Source organism: Salvelinus fontinalis, chromosome 11 (genome assembly GCF_029448725.1).
Source record: "Salvelinus fontinalis isolate EN_2023a chromosome 11, ASM2944872v1, whole genome shotgun sequence".
Classification (NCBI taxonomy): domain Eukaryota; kingdom Metazoa; phylum Chordata; class Actinopteri; order Salmoniformes; family Salmonidae; genus Salvelinus; species Salvelinus fontinalis.
In genome coordinates, this window is record NC_074675.1 from 6256303 (window position 1) to 6281087 (window position 24785).

At 47.2% G+C, this 24785-nt stretch overlaps 1 protein-coding gene across 3 annotated transcripts in view; it reads right to left on the reverse strand.

The window, feature by feature from the left end:
• Positions 1 to 1255: 1255 nt before the first annotated feature.
• The window catches only part of LOC129864916 (calcium-independent phospholipase A2-gamma-like), a 40642-nt gene continuing 17112 nt past the window's right edge, over positions 1256 to 24785 (reverse strand). For all 3 annotated transcript variants that reach the window (XM_055937237.1, XM_055937238.1, XM_055937236.1), the window contains 2 exons: positions 7377 to 7572; positions 1256 to 3587 (listed from right to left, as the gene is read on the reverse strand). In XM_055937237.1, coding sequence (XP_055793212.1) covers positions 3313 to 3587; positions 7377 to 7572 — 471 coding nt within the window. In that variant the 3' untranslated portion in view covers positions 1256 to 3312. The remainder of the gene's footprint in view (positions 3588 to 7376; positions 7573 to 24785) is intronic.

Sequence of the window (24785 nt, forward strand, 5' to 3'; positions counted from 1 at the left end):
ACAATAGGGTCATGGTTGGGGTTAGGGAACACATGCAATCTCAGTCACTCCCCCTCAATCCAACAATAGGGTCCTGGTTGGGGTTAAGGAACACATGCAATCTCAGTCGCTCCCCCTCAATCCAACAATAGGGTCATGGTTGGGGTTAGGGAACACATGCAATCTCAGTCACTCCCCCCTAACCCAACAATAGGGTCATGGTTGGGGTTAGGGAACACATGCAATCTCAGTCACTCCCCCCTAACCCAACAATAGGGTCATGGTTGGGGTTAGGGAACACATGCAATCTCAGTCACTCCCCCCCCAACCCAACAATAGGGTCATGGTTGGGGTTAGGGAACACATGCAATCTCAGTCACTCCCCCCCAACCCAACAATAGGGTCATGGAACACATGCAATCTCAGTCACCCCCCCCCCCCCCCAATCCAACAATAGGGTCATGGTTGGGGTTACGGAACACATGCAATCTCAGTCACTCCCCCTCAATCCAACAATAGGGTTTTATAGAAAGTTTAAATCACTGTTAAAACTATCATATGATAGAGGATGAATAATTCACTGCACATGCAAATCAGACACAATCCAAGAAGTGAGGATTGGGGTTGAAATCCGTGCGTGCAATTCCAACCTCCAACCACAGTGTCATGTTAGGGTTCAAACGTCACACCAAGCTGGGATCACAACCATCTAAAATAATATTCTTCCATCAATTACAACTGATTCCTCATGTGTTTGGTTCTGGGGACCTTTTCAATTGTTCTTCTATGAGGCTATAATGTGTCCTCTGACATACTGCTATGCAAATGGAACCCTATTGCCTATATAGTGCACTACTTTTGACCAGAGACTTATAGAACCAGGTCAAAAGTAGTGCACTAAATAGGGTATAGGTTGCCATTTGAGAGACAACCATATACCGCTGTGTTACGTGGGTAGGGTTGATTGGGGTGATTCTCATTTGACTGGGAGGAGTGTCATCATGGAAGGTCAGTTCTCTGAATGAAACAACGTAACAAATCAATTCTGCAATTGGAAAAAACAATTAATCACAGAGGACACTCCACATTCTTCCATGACACCTCTATTATAGACCTCTGTGTGTGTGTGTGTGTGTGTGTGGTGTGTGTGTGTGTGTGTGGTTTAAGGTTGTCGTAGACTATCACTTCATCTTTAATAGACATCAGATCAGATGATCATGTATGTAGTGTAGTTATGAGACACAGCTTCAATAGACGACACAACAACAGAAACCGGTTTCAATGACACATTTTCATTCTTACACACCTACAGGGCCGCAGCAGGAGAAAGTTCTTACACACCTACAGGGCCGCTGCAGGAGAAAGTTCTTACGCACCTACAGGGCCGCTGCAGGAGAAAGTTCTTACGCACCTACAGGGCCGCTGCAGGAGAAAGTTCTTACACACCTACAGGGCCGCTGCAGGAGAAAGTTCTTACACACCTACAGGGCCGCAGCAGGAGAAAGTTCTTACACACCTACAGGGCCGCTGCAGGAGAAAGTTCTTACACACCTACAGGGCCGCTGCAGGAGAAAGTTCTTACACACCTACAGGGCCGCTGCAGGAGAAAGTTCTTACACACCTACAGGGCCGCTGCAGGAGAAAGTTCTTACGCACCTACAGGGCCGCTGCAGGAGAAAGTTCTTACACACCTACAGGGCCGCTGCAGGAGAAAGTTCTTACACACCTACAGGGCCGCTGCAGGAGAAAGTTCTTCCACACCTACAGGGCCGCTGCAGGAGAAAGTTCTTCCACACCTACAGGGCCGCTGCAGGAGAAAGTTCTTCCACACCTACAGGGCCGCTGCAGGAGAAAGTTCTTCCACACCTACAGGGCCGCTGCAGGAGAAAGTTCTTACACACCTACAGGGCCGCAGCAGGAGAAAGTTCTTACACACCTACAGGGCCGCTGCAGGAGAAAGTTCTTCCACACCTACAGGGCCGCTGCAGGAGAAAGTTCTTCCACACCTACAGGGCCGCTGCAGGAGAAAGTTCTTCCACACCTACAGGGCCGCTGCAGGAGAAAGTTCTTCCACACCTACAGGGCCGCTGCAGGAGAAAGTTCTTCCACACCTACAGGGCCGCTGCAGGAGAAAGTTCTTCCACACCTACAGGGCCGCTGCAGGAGAAAGTTCTTCCACACCTACAGGGCCGCTGCAGGAGAAAGGTGGTACAAGCTCATTATAAAGCTAATACCATGAACTCTGCAATTAAATATGATTCAAAATCACATATCAACCCATTTCATCTGATCCCTTACAGAGCTCTTAACAACAATGTGACAATTTACAAAGAGCATGATTTCATTCATCTGTGGAAAAAGGCATAATTACATGTTTTATACCATTCTACTTTACATGCCTAGTACAAGCTTGAAGCATTTAAATGAGGTGACACCAATGTCAGTTACTTACAACTTCCGTATTTACAGTAATTACAATGGAATGAGATGCTAATAACAGACCCTGAATATCTGACATACCAGTACATGTCGGTAGTCGTCAAAAACACCTTCCCTGCAAAACCTGCACTCTTAAATCAAAACAGTAAATGGCTATGCCTGTCTACCATTCACACCATTATGGCTGTTTACACAGCCAGCCCAATTCAGATATTTAGCCCAATTATTAGCAAAAGATCAGATTTTTAGGGGGGCAAAATATTAGAATTGGGCTGCCTGTGTAAACACAGCCTATGTGCTCTCATCACAGTGGTGCTTTATTTAGGACCAGTCAAAAGGTTGATTCCTTCAGCCCTACCAGCCAAACCCCTTTCAGAGAAAACAACAGATCCTTCTGTACCACCTCTCACAGGTCAAACAACATCCTGCCTGAGCAGCATAAATTCTAATGGACCGCAGTCATATCACATGATCTACATCAAGCAGATATGGAGTCCAGAGGAGGCTGGTGGGAGGAGCTATAGGAGGACAGGCTCATTGTAATGGCTGGAATGACAAAATGGAACGGTATCAAAGATATGGAAGCCACGTTTAACTCGGTTCCATTTATTCCATTCCAACCATTACAATGAGACTTTCCTCCTATAGCTCCTCCCACCAGCCTCCACTGATGGAGTCATATCAAAGCACATGTTAATTTTCAAGTCTAAATTAGTTTCTCAGCAGTTACCGCCTGCAGTGCCTTTTGAACTTTAACCTCTGCAGGTCTCTTCCTATAGTTTGGAGATGAAGGGCCCTCGTACATGTCAGACCTTTACAGCTCCTATATTATCTTCATAATCAGTCTAAATTAGTGTCTCTCAGCCTGTCTGACCTTTCACCTCTAGACGTCCCCTACAGTTTGGAGATGAAGGGCAAGCCCTCATACATGTCGGCCTTCAGTTTGCACCATTCAGCCAGCCTCTGGATGGCGCTCTTCTCCAGAGCCAGCACCGACGCTGCCTTGTTCAGCTTGGCTTCGTTCCTCTCCAGGTAGCGAGTTCCTTCCTCCTGCAGGAAGGTCAGCCTCTCCGGGCGGCTCTCGTCCAATGGGATGTCCTCGCTCATGTAGGGGTTGAAACGGAAGTAGGTGTTGGGTGGAAGGAGGGCGTCCAGCATGATGTGGACCTCTGACGGGGAGAGAAGAGGTGAGAGAGGTTTGGTCATGTTGCTGGAGTACAGTTAAATCATTTTATATCTTGATAGCTATCATGTTGTTAGTGTAGCTAGTTAAGAGGAAGCAGCTGTCTGGGAGAAGGAGAGAGCATGATGTGGACTTCTGATGAGGGAGACAAAGTTAGTCCGTATGTGACTGGTTTATTATGACTTCCTACTTTATAGAGATCCATCAAGTTGTTCATAGTGCCGTCACCCGCACACACTGTGACTAAACATCACTCATCACCCGCACACACTGTGACTAAACATCACTCATCACCCGCACACACTGTGACTAAACATCACTCATCACCCGCACACACTGTGACTAAACATCACTCATCACCCGCACACACTGTGACTAAACATCACTCATCACCCGCACACACTGTGACTAAACATCACTCATCACCCGCACACACTGTGACTAAACATCACTCATCACCCGCGCACACTGTGACTAAACATCACTCATCACCCGCGCACACTGTGACTAAACATCACTCATCACCCGCGCACACTGTGACTAAACATCACTCATCACCCGCACACACTGTGACTAAACATCACTCATCACCCGCACACACTGTGACTAAACATCACTCATCACCCGCACACACTGTGACTAAACATCACTCATCACCCGCACACACTGTGACTAAACATCACTCATCACCCGCACACACTGTGACTAAACATCACTCATCACCCGCACACACTGTGACTAAACATCACTCATCACCCGCACACACTGTGACTAAACATCACTCATCACCCGCACACACTGTGACTAAACATCACTCATCACCCGCACACACTGTGACTAAACATCACTCATCACCCGCGCACACTGTGACTAAACATCACTCACACTGAACCATCTACACATGTAGGAATCAGAGAGGAGGAGAACTGGGGAGATGATGAATGAGAGGAATCAGAGAGGTGGAGTACTGGGGAGATGATGGATGAGAGGAATCAGAGAGGTGGAGTACTGGGGAGATGATGGATGAGAGGAATCAGAGAGAGGTGGAGTACTGGGGAGATGATGAATGAGAGGAATCAGAGAGGAGGAGAACTGGGGAGATGATGAATGAGAGGAATCAGAGAGGTGGAGAACTGGGGAGATGATGAATGAGAGGAATCAGAGAGGAGGAGAACTGGGGAGATGATGGATGAGAGGAATCAGAGAGGAGGAGAACTGGGGAGACGATGGATGAGAGGAATCAGAGAGGTGGAGTACTGGGGAGATGATGGATGAGAGGAATCAGAGAGAGGTGGAGTACTGGGGAGATGATGAATGAGAGGAATCAGAGAGGAGGAGAACTGGGGAGATGATGAATGAGAGGAATCAGAGAGGAGGAGAACTGGGGAGATGATGGATGAGAGGAATCAGAGAGGAGGAGAACTGGGGAGACGATGGATGAGAGGAATCAGAGAGGTGGAGTACTGGGGAGATGATGGATGAGAGGAATCAGAGAGAGGTGGAGTACTGGGGAGATGATGAATGAGAGGAATCAGAAAGGAGGAGTACTGGGGAGACGATGAATGAGAGGAATCAGAGAGGAGGAGTACTGGGGAGATGATGAATGAGAGGAATCAGAGAGGAGGAGTACTGGGGAGATGATGAATGAGAGGAATCAGAGAGAGGAGGAGTACTGGGGAGATGATGAATGAGAGGTGGAGTACTGGGGAGATGATGAATGAGAGGAATCAGAGAGGTGGAGTACTGGGGAGATGATGAATGAGAGGAATCAGATAGAGGTGGTGTACTGGGGAGATGATGAATGAGAGGAATCAGAGAGGTGGAGTACTGGGGAGACGATGAATGAGAGGAATCAGAGAGAGGAGGAGTACTGGGGAGATGATGAATGAGAGGAATCAGAGAGAGGAGGAGTACTGGGGAGATGATGAATGAGAGGAATCAGAGAGGAGGAGTACTGGGGAGATGATGAATGAGAGGAATCAGAGAGGAGGAGAACTGGGGAGATGATGAATGAGAGGAATCAGAGAGAGGTGGAGTACTGGGGAGATGATGAATGAGAGGAATCAGAGAGGTGGAGTACTGGGGAGATGATGAATGAGAGGAATCAGAGAGGAGGAGTACTGGGGAGATGATGAATGAGAGGTGGAGTACTGGGGAGATGATGGATGAGAGGAATCAGAGAGGAGGAGAACTGGGGAGATGATGAATGAGAGGAATCAGAGAGGAGGAGTACTGGGGAGATGATGAATGAGAGGAATCAGAGAGGAGGAGTACTGGGGAGATGATGAATGAGAGGAATCAGAGAGGAGGAGTACTGGGGAGATGATGAATGAGAGGAGGAGTACTGGGGAGATGATGAATGAGAGGAATCAGAGAGAGGAGGAGTACTGGGGAGATGATGAATGAGAGGAATCAGAGAGGAGGAGTACTGGGGAGATGATGAATGAGAGGAATCAGAGAGGAGGAGAACTGGGGAGATGATGAATGAGAGGAATCAGAGAGAGGTGGAGTACTGGGGAGATGATGAATGAGAGGAATCAGAGAGGTGGAGTACTGGGGAGATGATGAATGAGAGGAATCAGAGAGGAGGAGTACTGGGGAGATGATGAATGAGAGGTGGAGTACTGGGGAGATGATGGATGAGAGGAATCAGAGAGGAGGAGAACTGGGGAGATGATGAATGAGAGGAATCAGAGAGGAGGAGTACTGGGGAGATGATGAATGAGAGGAATCAGAGAGGAGGAGTACTGGGGAGATGATGAATGAGAGGAATCAGAGAGGAGGAGTACTGGGGAGATGATGAATGAGAGGTGGAGTACTGGGGAGATGATGGATGAGAGGAATCAGAGAGGAGGAGAACTGGGGAGATGATGAATGAGAGGAATCAGAGAGGAGGAGTACTGGGGAGATGATGAATGAGAGGTGGAGTACTGGGGAGATGATGGATGAGAGGAATCAGAGAGGTGGAGTACTGGGGAGATGATGAATGAGAGGAATCAGAGAGGTGGAGTACTGGGGAGATGATGAATGAGAGGAATCAGAGAGGAGGAGAACTGGGGAGATGATGGATGAGAGGAATCAGAGAGGAGGAGAACTGGGGAGATGATGAATGAGAGGAATCAGAGAGGTGGAGTACTGGGGAGATGATGAATGAGAGGAATCAGAGAGGTGGAGTACTGGGGAGATGATGGATGAGAGGAATCAGAGAGGAGGAGAACTGGGGAGATGATGAATGAGAGGAATCAGAGAGGAGGAGAACTGGGGAGATGATGAATGAGAGGAATCAGAGAGGAGGAGTACTGGGGAGATGATGGATGAGAGGAATCAGAGAGGAGGAGAACTGGGGAGACGATGAATGAGAGGAATCAGAGAGGAGGAGTACTGGGGAGATGATGGATGAGAGGAATCAGAGAGAGGTGGAGTACTGGGGAGATGATGGTCTTCCAACCACCTAGCAGGGACTACATGCAGCGAATGAGTCACTTAATGAGATTCACAGAAAACAATTGACATCCAACCACCTACAAGAGACTACATGCAGTGTCTGTTTTAGTGAAGCACATGTCTCTGACTGACTGGCTGGCTGGCTGGCTGACTGGCTGGCTGGCTGACTGGCTGGCTGGCTGGCTGGCTGACAGCCTTTAATCTGATGTTATAAATAACCTAATGTGGTTTCATCCCTGTCAAATGACAGATGTGGACAGTGGCACACACACACCAACTACACACACACAGTACACCACACCACACAGCCCATGGTCCTCTGGTGACCCACCCTCTGTGTCGGTGGCACTGCTGATGACGTTGGTGATCTTGGCTTTGAGACTGGTGGAGGTGGTGTTGTTCTTGTTGCCGGTCTCATAGCGACCCGTACCCAGGGAGACCACACACTGCACTGGGGTGTTGGGCCACAGCAGCTTACACTCATGGATGGCCAACGCTGTGGGGTTGTTGATGAGGAGACCACCGTCCTGGAAACACACAGAGACAATCTGACTTTAGAAAATAACACAAGGATTTTAGACGGACCGGTATGTTGTTCAAATGTTTACATATTTTTGCTTTACTCATCTCATATGTATATACTGTATTCTATTCGACTCTATTTGTATTTTAGTCTACGCCACTCCGACATTGCTCATCCTAATATTTATATATTCCTTAATTCCATTCTTTTACTTTTAGTTTGTGTTTATTGTTAGATATTACTGCACTATTGGAGCTAGAAACACAAGTATTTCGCTACACCTGCAATAACATCGGCTAATGTGACCAATACAATTTGATTTAATGTCATGTTTATGTCTGCGTTCTTATCTTGTATGTAAAAGGTACATGACATTAAGTTTGGTAAATGTACTGGTAAATGTCTAATAATATTGAGGTAGAACACAGTAAATCACCATGTCCTAGTACATCATGTCTGAGGTAGAACATACTAAATCATCACCATGTCCTAGTACATCATGTCTGAGGTAGAACACAGTAAATCACCATGTCCTAGTACATCATGTCTGAGGTAGAACACAGTAAATCACCATGTCCTAGTACATCATGTCTGAGGTAGAACACAGTAAATCACCATGTCCTAGTACATAATGTCTGAGGTAGAACATAGTAAATCACCATGTCCTAGTACATCATGTCTGAGGTAGAACACAGTAAATCACCATGTCCTAGTACATCATGTCTGAGGTAGAACATAGTAAATCACCATGTCCTAGTACATCATGTCTGAGGTAGAACACAGTAAATCACCATGTCCTAGTACATCATGTCTGAGGTAGAACACAGTAAATCACCATGTCCTAGTACATAATGTCTGAGGTAGAACATAGTGAATCACCATGTCCTAGTACATCATGTCTGAGGTAGAACACAGTAAATCACCATGTCCTAGTACATCATGTCTGAGGTAGAACACAGTAAATCACCATGTCCTAGTACATCATGTCTGAGGTAGAACACAGTAAATCACCATGTCCTAGTACATCATGTCTGAGGTAGAACATAGTAAATCACCACCATGTCCTAGTACATCATGTCTGAGGTAGAACATAGTAAATCACCATGTCCTCGTACATCATGTCTGAGGTAGAACATAGTAAATCACCATGTCCTAGTACATCATGTCTGAGGTAGAACATAGTAAATCACCATGTCCTAGTACATCATGTCTGAGGTAGAACATAGTAAATCACCATGTCCTCGTACATCATGTCTGAGGTAGAACACAGTAAATCACCACCATGTCCTAGTACATCATGTCTGAGGTAGAACACAGTAAATCACCACCATGTCCTAGTACATCATGTCTGAGGTAGAACACAGTAAATCACCACCATGTCCTAGTACATCATGTCTGAGGTAGAACACAGTAAATCACCATGTCCTAGTACATCATGTCTGAGGTAGAACATAGTAAATCACCATGTCCTAGTACATCATGTCTGAGGTAGAACATAGTAAATCACCACCATGTCCTAGTACATCATGTCTGAGGTAGAACATAGTAAATCACCATGTCCTAGTACATCATGTCTGAGGTAGAACATAGTAAATCACCATGTCCTAGTACATCATGTCTGAGGTAGAACATAGTAAATCACCACCATGTCCTAGTACATCATGTCTGAGGTAGAACATAGTAAATCACCATGTCCTCGTACATCATGTCTGAGGTAGAACATAGTAAATCACCATGTCCTAGTACATCATGTCTGAGGTAGAACATACTAAATCACCACCATGTCCTAGTACATCATGTCTGAGGTAGAACACAGTAAATCACCATGTCCTCGTACATCATGTCTGAGGTAGAACACAGTAAATCACCATGTCCTAGTACATCATGTCTGAGGTAGAACATACTAAATCACCATGTCCTAGTACATCATGTCTGAGGTAGAACATACTAAATCACCACCATGTCCTAGTACATCATGTCTGAGGTAGAACATAGTAAATCACCATGTCCTTGTACATCATGTCTGAGGTAGAACACAGTAAATCACCATGTCCTAGTACATCATGTCTGAGGTAGAACATACTAAATCACCATGTCCTCGTACATAATGTGTCTTTATAACTCCAATAGAAAAGCATGCATCATTACAAACCAGCGCACGCTAGAAGATGTGAAAATATGAAAGAGGCTTAGCATCAAGCATGTCTTCAGGGGGAGGAGTGGCCAGAATGCAGCTTCCGCAGCTGCCATGAAGTGTGCCAATTACCCTGAGGTATACCTGGAGTTACTGAGTGATAGAGAATGTGTGTGTGAGTGTGTGTGTGTCCGCTCCTTGTCAACAGTCCTCCAGCAGCTCGTTTCCAGAGTCAGGTGAGGTCGAGGTTTAATGAAACGCCCCAGGCCCTGATCAATACTGCTCTGTATCTAAACACCAGGCCTGTTTAATGAAACGCCCCAGGCCCTGATCAATGCTGCTCTGTAACACCAGGCCTGTTTAATGAAACGCCCCAGGCCCTGATCAATGCTGCTCTGTAACACCAGGCCTGTTTAATGAAACGCCCCAGGCCCTGATCAATGCTGCACTGTAACACCAGGCCTGTTTAATGAAACGCCCCAGGCCCTGATCAATGCTGCTCTGTAACACCAGGCCTGTTTAATGAAACGCCCCAGGCCCTGATCAATGCTGCTCTGTAACACCAGGCCTGTTTAATGAAACGCCCCAGGCCCTGATCAATGCTGCTCTGTAACACCAGGCCTGTTTAATGAAACGCCCCAGGCCCTGATCAATACTGCTCTGTATCTAAACACCAGGCCTGTTTAATGAAACGCCCCAGGCCCTGATCAATGCTGCTCTGTAACACCAGGCCTGTTTAATGAAACGCCCCAGGCCCTGATCAATGCTGCTCTGTAACACCAGGCCTGTTTAATGAAACGCCCCAGGCCCTGATCAATGCTGCACTGTAACACCAGGCCTGTTTAATGAAACGCCCCAGGCCCTGATCAATGCTGCTCTGTAACACCAGGCCTGTTTAATGAAACGCCCCAGGCCCTGATCAATACTGCTCTGTATCTAAACACCAGGCCTGTTTAATGAAACGCCCCAGGCCCTGATCAATACTGCTCTGTTTAAGCTGCCTGACCTGGGACTACGAGGCTCTTCTACTGGCCCACCAGGCTTGTGGAAACACGTCCCTATCGACCCCTCCAGGGCTGGTGAGAAGTGGTACACAGTCTAATACATCCCAGAGATGAACAGACCAGAGTCTGCTTGCCTGTAGGGTGATAGTGGTCTAATACATCCCAGAGATGAACAGACCAGAGTCTGCTTGCCTGTAGGGTGATAGTGGTCTAATACATCCCAGAGATGAACAGACCAGAGTCTGCTTGCCTGTAGGGTGATAGTGGTCTGAATAACAAGGAGTTAAACGTGTGGTAGAAATGTCTTTCTGACCAGGCCAACAAAAGGGAAACAACAAGTGTATTACCCATACAGGGTAGGAGAGCTCAATACCTCAACGTTGTACGATCACCTCAACAGAGCCGCTGCGCCACAGTAGAAAGAGGCTTTGATACGGTGCAATTCATTATTCACATCTCATTTCCAGAAGCAGTTGTGAATGTCAGCGGCTGCAGACAGACAAGATTAGCCAGACAGAGGCTAAGTAAGGGCTCTCTCTCACACACACACACACACACTTAGTTGACAGTGTGTGTGTCAGGCTACTCTATGTGCTCCAGACACTAGCTGAGCAGTGACCTTGTCTTGGCAAGGCCAGGTTTAGTCTTTTTAGTTATTTCTTCCCTCTCTCCCTCTTAGCTACCCTCTCCAAGTCCACTTACTCTTGGACTTCATCCACTAAGACTGCGTCCAAAATGGCACACTATTTCCTATATAGTGCACTACTTCTGAGAGCCCTATGGGCCCTGGTAATAAGTAATGCACTACATAGGGAATAGGGTGTAATTTGGAACGCACCCTGGGTGAAGGGTTTTCAAACTGGGCTGTTTGGATAGGATTACACTGCTAAAACAATGATCTACTCATGGTGAACTGTGGGAGAGAGTGTGGCTCACAATAAGGCCTTGACCCCTGCTGACTGCAGGTCAGAGGTCATTTCCACTCTGTGGGGGTCGGAGCTACAACAGCTCTCTGGGCTAAGGCTCTCTCTCAACAACCTCACTGGCTTCTCACTACAGAGACACTGAAGAGAAACAAGACAATGAGTCTCCAGTGTTGCCATGGCGTTATGTCCAGCACTGCCTCTTCTAAAAACACTGAAGGGATTGGAATAAGGAAGTGGGCCCTGACTGACATGAAAGTCTCACTATTTGGGCTTTCAAACCAGAGGAAATGTCACAGTCAACAGTGATAGTGAACATAATACAAGACAATTCTCACTGCTAACTGTTGTTTTTTTAATCAGGTGATTATTTGTTGTTCCTCAGGCTCTTGAGACCTGTTAACCAACAAGCCAACGTGATTCTCCTGTTGTGCATCATCGTGACTAAGCAGAGATTTCATGGCACCTTAATGCGTCTTGACACTTCGCTGCAGGCCTCATGATTAAACACTAAACTAGCCAAATAAAACCTTGCCTGGCTGCAATTAAACTGTGACCAGATCCCTGGTCTTTATGTTATCATGATGCAGTATGTCCCTGGTACAGTGTGACCAGATCACTGGTCTTTATGTTATCATGATGCAGTATGTCCCTGGTACAGTGTGACCAGATCACTGGTCTTTATGTTATCATGATACAGTATGTCCCTGGTACAGTGTAACCAGATCACTGGTCTTTATGTCATGATACAGTATGTCCCTGATACAGTGTGACCAGATCACTGGTCTTTATGTTATCATGATGCAGTATGTCCCTGGTACAGTGTGACCAGATCACTGGTCTTTATGTCATGATACAGTATGTCCCTGGTACAGTGTAACCAGATCACTGGTCTTTATGTTATCATGATGCAGTATGTCCCTGGTACAGTGTAACCAGATCACTGGTCTTTATGTTATCATGATGCAGTATGTCCCTGGTACAGTGTGACCAGATCACTGGTCTTTATGTCATGATACAGTATGTCCCTGGTACAGTGTGACCAGATCACTGGTCTTTATGTCATGATGCAGTATGTCCCTGGTACAGTGTGACCAGATCACTGGTCTTTATGTCATGATGCAGTATGTCCCTGGTACAGTGTAACCAGATCACTGGTCTTTATGTTATAATACAGTATGTCCCTGGTACAGTGTAACCAGATCACTGGTCTTTATGTCATGATACAGTATGTCCCTGGTACAGTGTGACCAGATCACTGGTCTTTATGTTATCATGATGCAGTATGTCCCTGGTACAGTGTGACCAGATCACTGGTCTTTATGTTATCATGATGCAGTATGTCCCTGGTACAGTGTGACCAGATCACTGGTCTTTATGTTATCATGATGCAGTATGTCCCTGGTACAGTGTGACCAGATCACTGGTCTTTATGTTATCATGATGCAGTATGTCCCTGGTACAGTGTGACCAGATCACTGGTCTTTATGTTATCATGATGCAGTATGTCCCTGATACAGTGTGACCAGATCACTGGTCTTTATGTCATGATACAGTATGTCCCTGGTACAGTGTGACCAGATCACTGGTCTTTATGTCATGATACAGTATGTCCCTGGTACAGTGTAACCAGATCACTGGTCTTTATGTTGTCATGATACAGTATGTCCCTGGTACAGTGTAACCAGATCACTGGTCTTTATGTTATAATACAGTATGTCCCTGGCACAGTGTGACCAGATCACTGGTCTTTATGTCATGATGCAGTATGTCCCTGGTACAGTGTAACCAGATCACTGGTCTTTATGTTATCATGATACAGTATGTCCCTGGTACAGTGTAACCAGATCACTGGTCTTTATGTTATCATGATGCAGTATGTCCCTGGTACAGTGTAACCAGATCACTGGTCTTTATGTTATAATACAGTATGTCCCTGGTACAGTGTAACCAGATCCCTGGTCTTTATGTTATCATGATACAGTATGTCCCTGGTACAGTGTAACCAGATCACTGGTCTTTATGTTATCATGATGCAGTATGTCCCTGGTACAGTGTGACCAGATCACTGGTCTTTATGTTATAATACAGTATGTCCCTGGTACAGTGTAACCAGATCACTGGTCTTTATGTTATAATACAGTATGTCCCTGGTACAGTGTGACCAGATCACTGGTCTTTATGTCATGATACAGTATGTCCCTGGTACAGTGTGACCAGATCACTGGTCTTTATGTTATCATGATACAGTATGTCCCTGGTACAGTGTGACCAGATCACTGGTCTTTATGTTATCATGATACAGTATGTCCCTGGTACAGTGTGACCAGATCACTGGTCTTTATGTTATAATACAGTATGTCCCTGGTACAGTGTAACCAGATCACTGGTCTTTATGTCATGATACAGTATGTCCCTGGTACAGTGTGACCAGATCACTGGTCTTTATATTATAATACAGTATGTCCCTGGTACAGTGTGACCAGATCACTGGTCTTTATGTTATGATACAGTATGTCCCTGGTACAGTGTGACCAGATCACTGGTCTTTATGTCATGATGCAGTATGTCCCTGGTACAGTGTGACCAGATCACTGGTCTTTATGTTATCATGATGCAGTATGTCCCTGGTACAGTGTGACCAGATCACTGGTCTTTATGTTATGATACAGTATGTCCCTGGTACAGTGTGACCAGATCACTGGTCTTTATGTTATAATACAGTATGTCCCTGGTACAGTGTAACCAGATCACTGGTCTTTATGTTATAATACAGTATGTCCCTGGTACAGTGTAACCAGATCACTGGTCTTTATGTCATGATGCAGTATGTCCCTGGTACAGTGTGACCAGATCACTGGTCTTTATGTTATAATACAGTATGTCCCTGGTACAGTGTGACCAGATCACTGGTCTTTATGTCATGATACAGTATGTCCCTGGTACAGTGTGACCAGATCACTGGTCTTTATGTCATGATGCAGTATGTCCCTGGTACAGTGTGACCAGATCACTGGTCTTTATGTTATAATACAGTATGTCCCTGGTACAGTGTGACCAGATCACTGGTCTTTATGTCATGATGCAGTATGTCCCTGGTACAGTGTGACCAGATCACTGGTCTTTATGTTATAATACAGTATGTCCCTGGTACAGTGTGACCAGATCACTGGTCTTTATGTCATGATACAGTATGTCCCTGGTACAGTGTGACCAGATCACTGGTCTATATGTTATCATGATGCAGTATGTCCCTGGTACAGTGTAACCAGATCACTGGTCTTTATGTCATGATACAGTATGTCCCTGGTACAGTGTAACCAGATCACTGGTCTTTATGTTATCATGATGCAGTATGTCCCTGGTACAGTGTGACCAGATCACTGGTCTATATGTTATCATGATGCAGTATGTCCCTGGCAAACTAACATGCTGAAGGTAACAAGGTAACAAGCACACAAGCTGTGAAGGAAGTTCTATGGAACCACAGTACAGTGCTGTTCCGTGCCTCTGTCAAAATAACAACCAAGCTTTGTTCTGGTACCTTCTTAGAGTTAGAGGACTCTAGATGGATAAAACCCGTGTTGGCTGGCCATCGCGTCTGGGTGGGACTTCCTATGGGTTAAGGAAGGATCACATGATTCCATCCGGGTCATCAGGAGGGATCAGCGAATGAATTATACTCATGAGCAAACACTAGGTGGGCACACTTTCAGTTTGTTTGCTAAATCATAGAAGTAGTAGAAGAAGAAAATGGACTGCTTCAAAATGGAGACGGCCTCGATGGCGCTGCCTGTACTCTCACTGACACCAAAACATATATAAAGATATCTCTATCGATCCATGGGGGTACCTTACCATTATTACCAGGAAGTATACAGGAAACTGTCATTTTCAAATGATATACAAGACAAAGAAAATATATACAAGACAATTTTTTTAATTATTTTTTTTAACTATTTATACAGGTGAGAACATATTCTGCTTTGCAAGAACAACCTGTCAAAAAGGTAATATTAGCTTGTCAACAAAACCCTTTTAACGGCTGATACAATTGTCTTGGAATGACTCCAGCTGAGGAGAAGAGGGTCAACAGCTGAGTGGAAAGACCCAATTACACGTGAAGACCTGATCAATGGTCCTGGGAAACCTCTGTTTCAGACAGACAGGGACAGAGCCCTCTAACTGGATTGGAGTAGGCTGTGAACCAATTACAACGAGAGAGAGGAGAGAAAAAGAGAAAGAGAGAGAGAGAGAAATTAGAAAAATATGTTGACAAGGGAGAGCAGAGGAGGTCTGAATGTTTAGTAAGTCTGAGAGAAGGTTAATATTGACTGAGTATAGTTCATCCACACACAGTTACAGAGAGAGGACACTATTGGCCCTCCCTGTTTGTTAATCTGTCAAGGGCCATGTACAACATGCCACTGCACCAGAATTAGCGAGATAGCCCAGGAACTACAGATTAAAATGAGCTTTTATTAGTAGTACCAAAAGGTCAATGATTTTCTCGTACGTTGGTCGCCTAGTGATTGGGCTAATTTGGGAATCCTAACCAGCCTCTCACAGAGAGCCACAGTGTGGTTGAAACCTGGCCACACCTTAACACAGTTAACTGCCACTAGATGAAACTTTCACCTGAATCTCGGTCCTTCTCCATAGCCCACAAATGACCAAAACACTATTGACACTAAAATACCTGCTTAGGCATCCCGTTAACCCATTAAAATTGTTAGTAGTATTCAAATAAACAATGGTAGAAACATGCGTGTCTATTGTCTTCATCACTGAGCCAACCGCTCCCCCGATAATAGTCCTGCTAGACAGTGTTGATCCACGTCTCCAAGCCACACCGCTCCCCCGATAATAGTCCTGCTAGACAGTGTTGATCCACGTCTCCAAGCCACACCGCTCCCTCGATAATAGTCCTGATAGTGAGTGTTGATCCACGTCTCCACGCCACACCGCTCCCCCGATAATAGTCCTGCTAGTGAGTGTTGATCCACGTCTCCACGCCACACCGCTCCCCCGATAATAGTCCTGCTAGTGAGTGTTGATCCACGTCTCCACGCCACACCGCTCCCCCGATAATAGTCCTGCTAGTGAGTGTTGATCCACGTACCCACGCCAAACCGCTCCCCCGATAATAGTCCTGCTAGTGAGTGTTGATACATGTCTCCACGCCACACCGCTCCCCCGATAATAGTCCTGCTAGACAGTGTTGATCCACGTCTCCAAGCCACACCGCTCCCCCGATAATAGTCCTGCTAGTGAGTGTTGATCCACGTCTCCACGCCACACCGCTCCCCCGATAATAGTCCTGCTAGTGAGTGTTGATCCACGTACCCACGCCAAACCGCTCCCCCGATAATAGTCCTGCTAGTGAGTGTTGATCCACGTCTCCACGCCACACCGCTCCCCCGATAATAGTCCTGCTAGTGAGTGTTGATCCACGTCTCCAAGCCACACCGCTCCCCCGATAATAGTCCTGCTAGTGAGTGTTGATCCACGTCCCCACGCCACACAACTCCCCCAATAATAGTCCTGCTAGTGAGTGTTGATCCACGTCTCCACACCACACCGCTCCCCCGATAATAGTCCTGCTAGTGAGTGTTGATCCACGTCTCCACGCCACACCGCTCCCCCGATAATAGTCCTGCTAGTGAGTGTTGATCCACGTCTCCACGCCACACCTCTCCCCCGATAATAGTCCTGCTAGTGAGTGTTGATCCACACCACACCTCTCCCCCGATAATAGTCCTGCTAGTGAGTGTTGATCCACGTCTCCACGCCACACCACTCCCCCGATAATAGTCCTGCTAGTGAGTGTTGATCCACACCACACCGCTCCCCCGATAATAGTCCTGCTAGTGAGTGTTGATCCACGTCTCCACGCCACACCGCTCCCCCGATAATAGTCCTGCTAGTGAGTGTTGATACACGTCTCCAAGCCACACCGCTCCCCCGATAATAGTCCTGCTAGTGAGTGTTGATCCACGTCTCCACGCCACACCGCTCCCCCGATAATAGTCCTGCTAGTGAGTGTTGATCCACGTACCCACGCCAAACCGCTCCCCCGATAATAGTCCTGCTAGTGAGTGTTGATCCACGTCTCCACGCCACACCGCTCCCCCGATAATAGTCCTGCTAGTGAGTGTTGATCCACGTCTCCAAGCCACACCGCTCCCCCGATAATAGTCCTGCTAGTGAGTGTTGATCCACGTCCCCACGCCACACAACTCCCCCAATAATAGTCCTGCTAGTGAGTGTTGATCCACGTCTCCACACCACACCGCTCCCCCGATAATAGTCCTGCTAGTGAGTGTTGATCCACGTCTCCACGCCACACCGCTCCCCCGATAATAGTCCTGCTAGTGAGTGTTGATCCACGTCTCCACGCCACACCTCTCCCCCGATAATAGTCCTGCTAGTGAGTGTTGATCCACACCACACCTCTCCCCCGATAATAGTCCTGCTAGTGAGTGTTGATCCACGTCTCCACGCCACACCACTCCCCCGATAATAGTCCTGCTAGTGAGTGTTGATCCACACCACACCGCTCCCCCGATAATAGTCCTGCTAGTGAGTGTTGATCCACGTCTCCACGCCACACCGCTCCCCCGATAATAGTCCTGCTAGTGAGTGTTGATACACGTCTCCAAGCCACACCGCTCCCCCGATAATAGTCCTGCTAGTGAGTGTTGATCCACGTCTCCACGCCACACCGCTCCCCCGATAATAGTCCTGCTAGTGAGTGTTGATCCACGCCACACCGCTCCCCCGATAATAGTCCTGCTAGTGAGTGTTGATCCACGTCTCCACGCCACACCGCTCCCCCGATAATAGTCCTGCTAGTGAGTGTTGATCCACGCCACACCGCTCCCCCGATAATAGTCCTGCTAGTGAGTGTTGATCCACGTCTCCACAACACACCGCTCCCCCGATAATAGTCCTGCTAGTAAGTGTTGATCCACGTCTCCTCGCCACAACCGCTCCCTCGATAATAGTCCTGCTAGTGAGTGTTGATCCACGTCTCCACGCCACACCGCTCCCCCGATAATAGTCCTGCTAGTGAGTGTTGATCCACGTCTCCACGCCACACCGCTCCCCCGATAATAGTCCTGCTAGTGAGTGTTGATCCACGCCACACCGCTCCCCCGATAATAGTCCTGCTAGTGAGTGTTGATCCACGCCACACCGCTCCCCCGATAATAGTCCTGCTAGTGAGTGTTGATTCACGTCTCCACGCCACACCGCTCCCCCGATAATAGTCCTGCTAGTGAGTGTTGATCCACGCCACACCGCTCCCCCGATAATAGTCCTGCTAGTGAGTGTTGATCCACGTCTCCACGCCACACCGCTCCCCCGATAATAGTCCTGCTAGTGAGTGTTGATTCACGTCTCCACGCCACACCGCTCCCCCGATAATAGTCCTGCTAGTGAGTGTTGATCCACGTCTCCACACCACACCGCTCCCCCGATAATAGTCCTGCTAGTGAGTGTTGATCCACGTCTCCACGCCACACCGCTCCCCCGATAATAGTCCTGCTAGTGAGTGTTGATCCACGTCTCCACGCCACACCGCTCCCCCGATAATAGTCCTGCTAGTGAGTGTTGATCCACGTCTCCACGCCACACCGCTCCCCCGATAATAGTCCTGCTAGTGAGTGTTGATCCACGTCTCCACGCCACACCGCTCCCCCGATAATAGTCCTGCTAGTGAGTGTTGATCCACGTCCCCACGCCACACAACTCCCCCAATAATAGTCCTGCTAGTGAGTGTTGATCCACGTCTCCACACCACACCGCTCCCCCGATAATAGTCCTGCTAGTGAGTGTTGATCCACGTCTCCACGCCACACCGCTCCCCCGATAATAGTCCTGCTAGTGAGTGTTGATCCACGTCTCCACGCCACACCTCTCCCCCGATAATAGTCCTGCTAGTGAGTGTTGATCCACGCCACACCTCTCCCCCGATAATAGTCCTGCTAGTGAGTGTTGATCCACGTCTCCACGCCACACCACTCCCCCGATAATAGTCCTGCTAGTGAGTGTTGATCCACACCACACCGCTCCCCCGATAATAGTCCTGCTAGTGAGTGTTGATCCACGTTTCCATGCCACACCGCTCCCCCGATAATAGTCCTGCTAGTGAGTGTTGATCCACGCCACACCGCTCCCCCGATAATAGTCCTGCTAGTGAGTGTTGATCCACGCCACACCTCTCCCCCGATAATAGTCCTGCTAGTGAGTGTTGATCCACGCCACACCTCTCCCCCGATAATAGTCCTGCTAGTGAGTGTTGATCCACGTCTCCACGCCACACCGCTCCCCCGATAATAGTCCTGCTAGTGAGTGTTGATCCACACCACACCGCTCCCCCGATAATAGTCCTGCTAGTGAGTGTTGATCCACGTTTCCATGCCACACCGCTCCCCCGATAATAGTCCTGCTAGTGAGTGTTGATCCACGTCTCCACGCCACACCGCTCCCCCGATAATAGTCCTGCTAGTGAGTGTTGATCCACGCCACACCGCTCCCCCGATAATAGTCCTGCTAGTGAGTGTTGATCCACGTCTCCACGCCACACCGCTCCCCCGATAATAGTCCTGCTAGTGAGTGTTGATCCACGCCACACCGCTCCCCCGATAATAGTCCTGCTAGTGAGTGTTGATCCACGTCTCCACGCCACACCGCTCCCCCGATAATAGTCCTGCTAGTGAGTGTTGATACACGTCTCCAAGCCACACCGCTCCCCCGATAATAGTCCTGCTAGTGAGTGTTGATCCACGTCTCCACGCCACACCGCTCCCCCGATAATAGTCCTGCTAGTGAGTGTTGATCCACGCCACACCGCTCCCCCGATAATAGTCCTGCTAGTGAGTGTTGATCCACGTCTCCACGCCACACCGCTCCCCCGATAATAGTCCTGCTAGTGAGTGTTGATCCACGCCACACCGCTCCCCCGATAATAGTCCTGCTAGTGAGTGTTGATCCACGTCTCCACAACACACCGCTCCCCCGATAATAGTCCTGCTAGTAAGTGTTGATCCACGTCTCCTCGCCACAACCGCTCCCTCGATAATAGTCCTGCTAGTGAGTGTTGATCCACGTCTCCACGCCACACCGCTCCCCCGATAATAGTCCTGCTAGTGAGTGTTGATCCACGTCTCCACGCCACACCGCTCCCCCGATAATAGTCCTGCTAGTGAGTGTTGATCCACGCCACACCGCTCCCCCGATAATAGTCCTGCTAGTGAGTGTTGATCCACGCCACACCGCTCCCCCGATAATAGTCCTGCTAGTGAGTGTTGATTCACGTCTCCACGCCACACTGCTCCCCCGATAATAGTCCTGCTAGTGAGTGTTGATCCACGCCACACCGCTCCCCCGATAATAGTCCTGCTAGTGAGTGTTGATCCACGTCTCCACGCCACACCGCTCCCCCGATAATAGTCCTGCTAGTGAGTGTTGATCCACGTCTCCACGCCACACCGCTCCCCCGATAATAGTCCTGCTAGTGAGTGTTGATTCACGTCTCCACGCCACACCGCTCCCCCGATAATAGTCCTGCTAGTGAGTGTTGATCCACGTCTCCACACCACACCGCTCCCCCGATAATAGTCCTGCTAGTGAGTGTTGATCCACGTCTCCACGCCACACCGCTCCCCCGATAATAGTCCTGCTAGTGAGTGTTGATCCACGTCTCCACGCCACACCGCTCCCCCGATAATAGTCCTGCTAGTGAGTGTTGATCCACGTCTCCACGCCACACCGCTCCCCCGATAATAGTCCTGCTAGTGAGTGTTGATCCACGTCTCCACGCCACAGCATTTCATTACGCCAGCTGGTTCTACTCCCTGACCTCTATGGTCACACAGCCTTAATGAGGGTCAACCTTCCAATCATCATATACCAGTTTCCAGTCACAACAAGCCAACATCCTTGGCCTATATCTGTGTTGGAGTCAACTTTCTTTTTTTTTTAAGAAAAAAAAAGTATCATGTTTTCTCATTGCTGTTCAACAAGGAAAATTAGAATTGGAATTTCTTTCAGTTTACTTATACAAAGAAAAAGGCAATGTCATAATTTCACAAGTAAGATAATATGGCCATGAGCTTGGATTTAAATCCCCATAACAACAGCAGGTCATTTAGCTAGCTATAACAAACAAACCTCCCAATTGAAATCTACATAACAACAGCAGGTCATTTAGCTAGCTATAACAAACAAACCTCCCCATTGAAATCTCCATACCAACAGCAGGTCATTTAGCTAGCTATAACAAACAAACCTCCCCATTGAAATCTCCATACCAACAGCAGGTCATTTAGCTAGCTATAACAAACAAACCTCCCCATTGAAATCTCCATAACAACAGCAGGTCATTTAGCTAGCTATAACAAACAAACCTCCCCATTGAAATCTCCATAACAACAGCAGGTCATTTAGCTAGCTATAACAAACAAACCTCCCCATTGAAATCTCCATAATAACAGCAGGTCATTTAGCTAGCTATAACAAACAAACCTGCACATTGAAATCCAGCCTGAGAATCCCTGACTAAGGCTTCTCAGCTTCTCTTCATGCATGATATCCTAACACAACACTAGCACAAAATGGATGTACTGGCTCTGGTCTCATTGTTTAGCTGTGTCCAGATGTGCAGATGACAGGGACTGGGAGGGAGGATATGTTGCATTCAGCTGAGGCAGAAGACATTCCATTTTCTGCCCCGTTGCCTCAAGAACACCGGGGAGGTCGAACTGGGAGCCACGCTCTGCTCATCTCCCCTCTAGACTCTGGGTGTCCCAGAAATAGCACCCTATTCCCTATGTAGTGCACTACTATATGGTTTTGGTCAAAAGTAGTGCACTATATAGGGAATAGGGTGGCATTTGTGACGTATCCTCTCTGTTACAGTGTATTTATGATGGAACAACATTACTAACAACATTCATACTAATGCCAGTAAAACCAACACCAGTGAACTAAACTGCAGCACGTGGCTGAGCCAGACTAGCTACATGTTTAAATATACCAGATCACTGTGTATTAGTTCACCATGGCTCTACTATAGAACCAGTACTATACAACCAGCCAGACACGCTACATGTTTAAATATACCAGATCACTGTGTATTAGTTCACCATGGCTCTACTATAGAACCAGTACTATACAACCAGCCAGACTAGCTACATGTTTAAATATACCAGATCACTGTGTATTAGTCCACCATGGCTCTACTACAGAACCAGTACTATACAACCAGCCAGACTAGCTACATGTTTAAATATACCAGATCATTGTGTATTAGTCCACCATGGCTCTACTATAGAACCGGTACTATACAACCAGCCAGACTAGCTACATGTTTAAATATACCAGATCACTGTGTATTAGTCCACCATGGTACTATACAACCAGCCAGACTAGCTACATGTTTAAATATACCAGATCACTGTGTATTAGTCCACCATGGCTCTACTATAGAACCAGTACTATACAACCAGCCAGGCTAGCTACATGTTTAAATATACCAGATCACTGTGTATTAGTCCACCATGGCTCTACTATAGAACCAGTACTATACAACCAGCCAGACTAGCTACATGTTTAAATATACCAGATCACTGTGTATTAGTCCACCATGGCTCTACTATAGAACCAGTACTATACAACCAGCCAGACTAGCTACATGTTTAAATATACCAGATCACTGTGTATTAGTTCACCATGGCTCTACTATAGAACCAGTACTATACAACCAGACAGACTAGCTACATGTTTAAATATACCAGATCACTGTGTATTAGTCCACCATGGCTCTACTACAGAACCAGTACTATACAACCAGCCAGACACGCTACATGTTTAAATATACCAGATCACTGTGTATTAGTTCACCATGGCTCTACTATAGAACCAGTACTATACAACCAGCCAGACTAGCTACATGTTTAAATATACCAGATCACTGTGTATTAGTCCACCATGGCTCTACTACAGAACCAGTACTATACAACCAGCCAGACTAGCTACATGTTTAAATATACCAGATCATTGTGTATTAGTCCACCATGGCTCTACTATAGAACCGGTACTATACAACCAGCCAGACTAGCTACATGTTTAAATATACCAGATCACTGTGTATTAGTCCACCATGGTACTATACAACCAGCCAGACTAGCTACATGTTTAAATATACCAGATCACTGTGTATTAGTCCACCATGGCTCTACTATAGAACCAGTACTATACAACCAGCCAGGCTAGCTACATGTTTAAATATACCAGATCACTGTGTATTAGTCCACCATGGCTCTACTATAGAACCAGTACTATACAACCAGCCAGACTAGCTACATGTTTAAATATACCAGATCACTGTGTATTAGTCCACCATGGCTCTACTATAGAACCAGTACTATACAACCAGCCAGACTAGCTACATGTTTAAATATACCAGATCACTGTGTATTAGTTCACCATGGCTCTACTATAGAACCAGTACTATACAACCAGCCAGACTAGCTACATGTTTAAATATACCAGATCACTGTGTATTAGTCCACCATGGCTCTACTATAGAACCAGTACTATACAACCAGCCAGACTAGCTACATGTTTAAATATACCAGATCACTGTGTATTAGTCCACCATGGCTCTACTACAGAACCAGTACTATACAACCGTAGCAGGTGGTGCGGTATGATCAACACATTAACCGGGGGCACACTGCCTGCCCTCCAGGACATCTACAGCACCCGGTGTCACAGGAAGGACAAGAAGATCCTCAAGGACCTCAGCCATCCGAGCCACAGCCTGTTCACCCCGCTAACACCTAGAAGATCCTCAAGGACCTCAGCCACCCGAGCCACAGCCTGTTCACCCCACTAACACTTAGAAGGCGGAGACAGTACAGGTGCATCAAAGCTGGAACCGAGAGACTTAGAACCTCCTACCTCCAGGCCATCCGACTGTTAAATAGTCACCACTAGCTGTCCTCCCCCCAGTCCTCTACCCTGCACCTTAGAGACTGCTGCCTCCAGGCCATCACTGTTAAATAGTCACCACTAGCTGTCCTCCCCCCAGTCCTCTACCCTGCACCTTAGAGACTGCTGCCTCCAGGCCATCAGACTGTTAAATAGT